This window comes from Anneissia japonica, unplaced genomic scaffold (assembly GCF_011630105.1).
Source record: "Anneissia japonica isolate Jap-2015-1 unplaced genomic scaffold, ASM1163010v1 scaffold724_len3256291_cov202, whole genome shotgun sequence".
Lineage (NCBI taxonomy): Eukaryota > Metazoa > Echinodermata > Crinoidea > Comatulida > Comatulidae > Anneissia > Anneissia japonica.
Genome location: NW_022744966.1, coordinates 620,831 through 622,483, shown reverse-complemented (window position 1 = coordinate 622,483; position 1,653 = coordinate 620,831). Strand labels below are relative to the sequence as shown.

General features: G+C 34.8%; 1 protein-coding gene across 1 annotated transcript in view; it reads left to right on the top strand.

Moving 5' to 3' along the window:
• Window positions 1–1,146, top strand: part of LOC117119863 — a 24,007-nt gene extending 22,861 nt beyond the window's left edge. Inside the window, exons 8-10 of the mRNA XM_033264844.1 lie at window positions 285–390; window positions 569–862; window positions 1,108–1,146. Coding sequence (XP_033120735.1) covers window positions 285–390; window positions 569–862; window positions 1,108–1,146 — 439 coding nt within the window. The remainder of the gene's footprint in view (window positions 1–284; window positions 391–568; window positions 863–1,107) is intronic.
• Window positions 1,147–1,653: the final 507 nt, after the last annotated feature.

Here is a 1,653-nt window from a genome sequence, read left to right as displayed (position 1 = left end):
TATACATACACATATAATATATACACATATATATATACATGCATATATATATATGTATATACATATATATACATATATATATATATATATGTGTGTGTATGTGTGTGTATATATATATATGTGTGTATATTTATGTATATATATATTTATGATAAAATAATTATATGTTCTGCAATATGGATTCTTTGGCTTGGTTGTTACTCTGAGTTTCGCGCCCTATAGCGATCGTCTGACAGGTGGCAGCCTAAGATTGGTGATTGTGCATTGGAATAAACTTGATGAAGGAATCCTGGAGGAAGTGTTAGAAATGAGATTAGCAAAGATGAAACTTGCTTTGAGGACGTTTTGGAACTAAGGAAGCAGTTTGGACTGCTGTGCGAGAGGATCTGGGTACTGTATTAAAAATCATGTGTTGCAATGACAACACAATATGTATATATTTTTTTAAAAAGATTCATTCTAGTTTACCTTACATATTTTATATATAGCAATATGTTTTATTTTAAAAATGAGTATAAAAATAATTGCATATTTCTCCCAATTTTTCTTTTATGTGTTTTTATTGAAGAATCTGGAGAGTACACATCGGTCATTTTTTGTACCCTGTCGACTGAAACATAGCGCAGACAATATGGCTATTAAGTCAGACTCAGATCAGATGGTATCCCTCTATATGGTCTCCGAGGATTTCATCCCTGATAGTATCTTCCATCCTCTAGTTGTCAGCTTGATTAGAATGGTACAAGACATGGGCTACATGGCTGAATTAGAGTTATTTAGCAACTATGCAAACATCCGGCTAGGACGTGATCACACTCTCAGCTTGGGACCGGTAGTCATTGATAACAAACCCTCATTGAAGGTAAGATGTTATGGATGTCTTTTCAGTCATAATTGAAGTGATACCTGGTGGAGCTATCATATTAAATTTTACACCTTCTTTATGTTTTGTATTGTAATGCATAAAACCTTTGGCTACACCTCTTCCTTTTATTAAAATTCTTTATTTATTAAATTTATTATAAAGGGACGAAATATCAGGCGAATTCGCCACCTTTTTACCGAACAAGCACTTATGAAGATTGTTCATGCATTCATCACTTGTAGGTTGGACTATTGCAACAGCATTCTATATGGCCTTCCTGATAAATTAATCTCAAAATTGCAGCGTGCGCAAAATATGTCTGCAAGACTTATCTCAGGAACTCCACGTTTTCATCATATCACTCCTATTCCTGTCTCTTATACACATCTCCACCACTGGAGCAAGCTTTAAAAGGCCATAAATTGAATATATCTTTCACCTGTGTACATAAGCGACATGCTAAATCTTCGGTCGATGTCATGTATACGGTCACTGCGATCGTCAACTAGCAGTTATGTACTTACCAGACGCTCTTCTAGGTTGAAATCCTATGGTGATGGAGCCTTCAGTGTTGCTGCACCTATCCTCTGGAACCAGTTACCATCTGACTTAAGAGAATCTACAAGTTTAAATATTTTCAAGTCAAAGCTCAAGAAATTCCTGTTTTGTTGATTTGCCGACCTCTGACCCGAAACCTTCATTTATTAATTATGGGAATAGTTCAACCAATTATTTAAGATGGTTTATTTTAGTGTATGTAAGTGTAGATTAGGATTATAGTGTCCTGG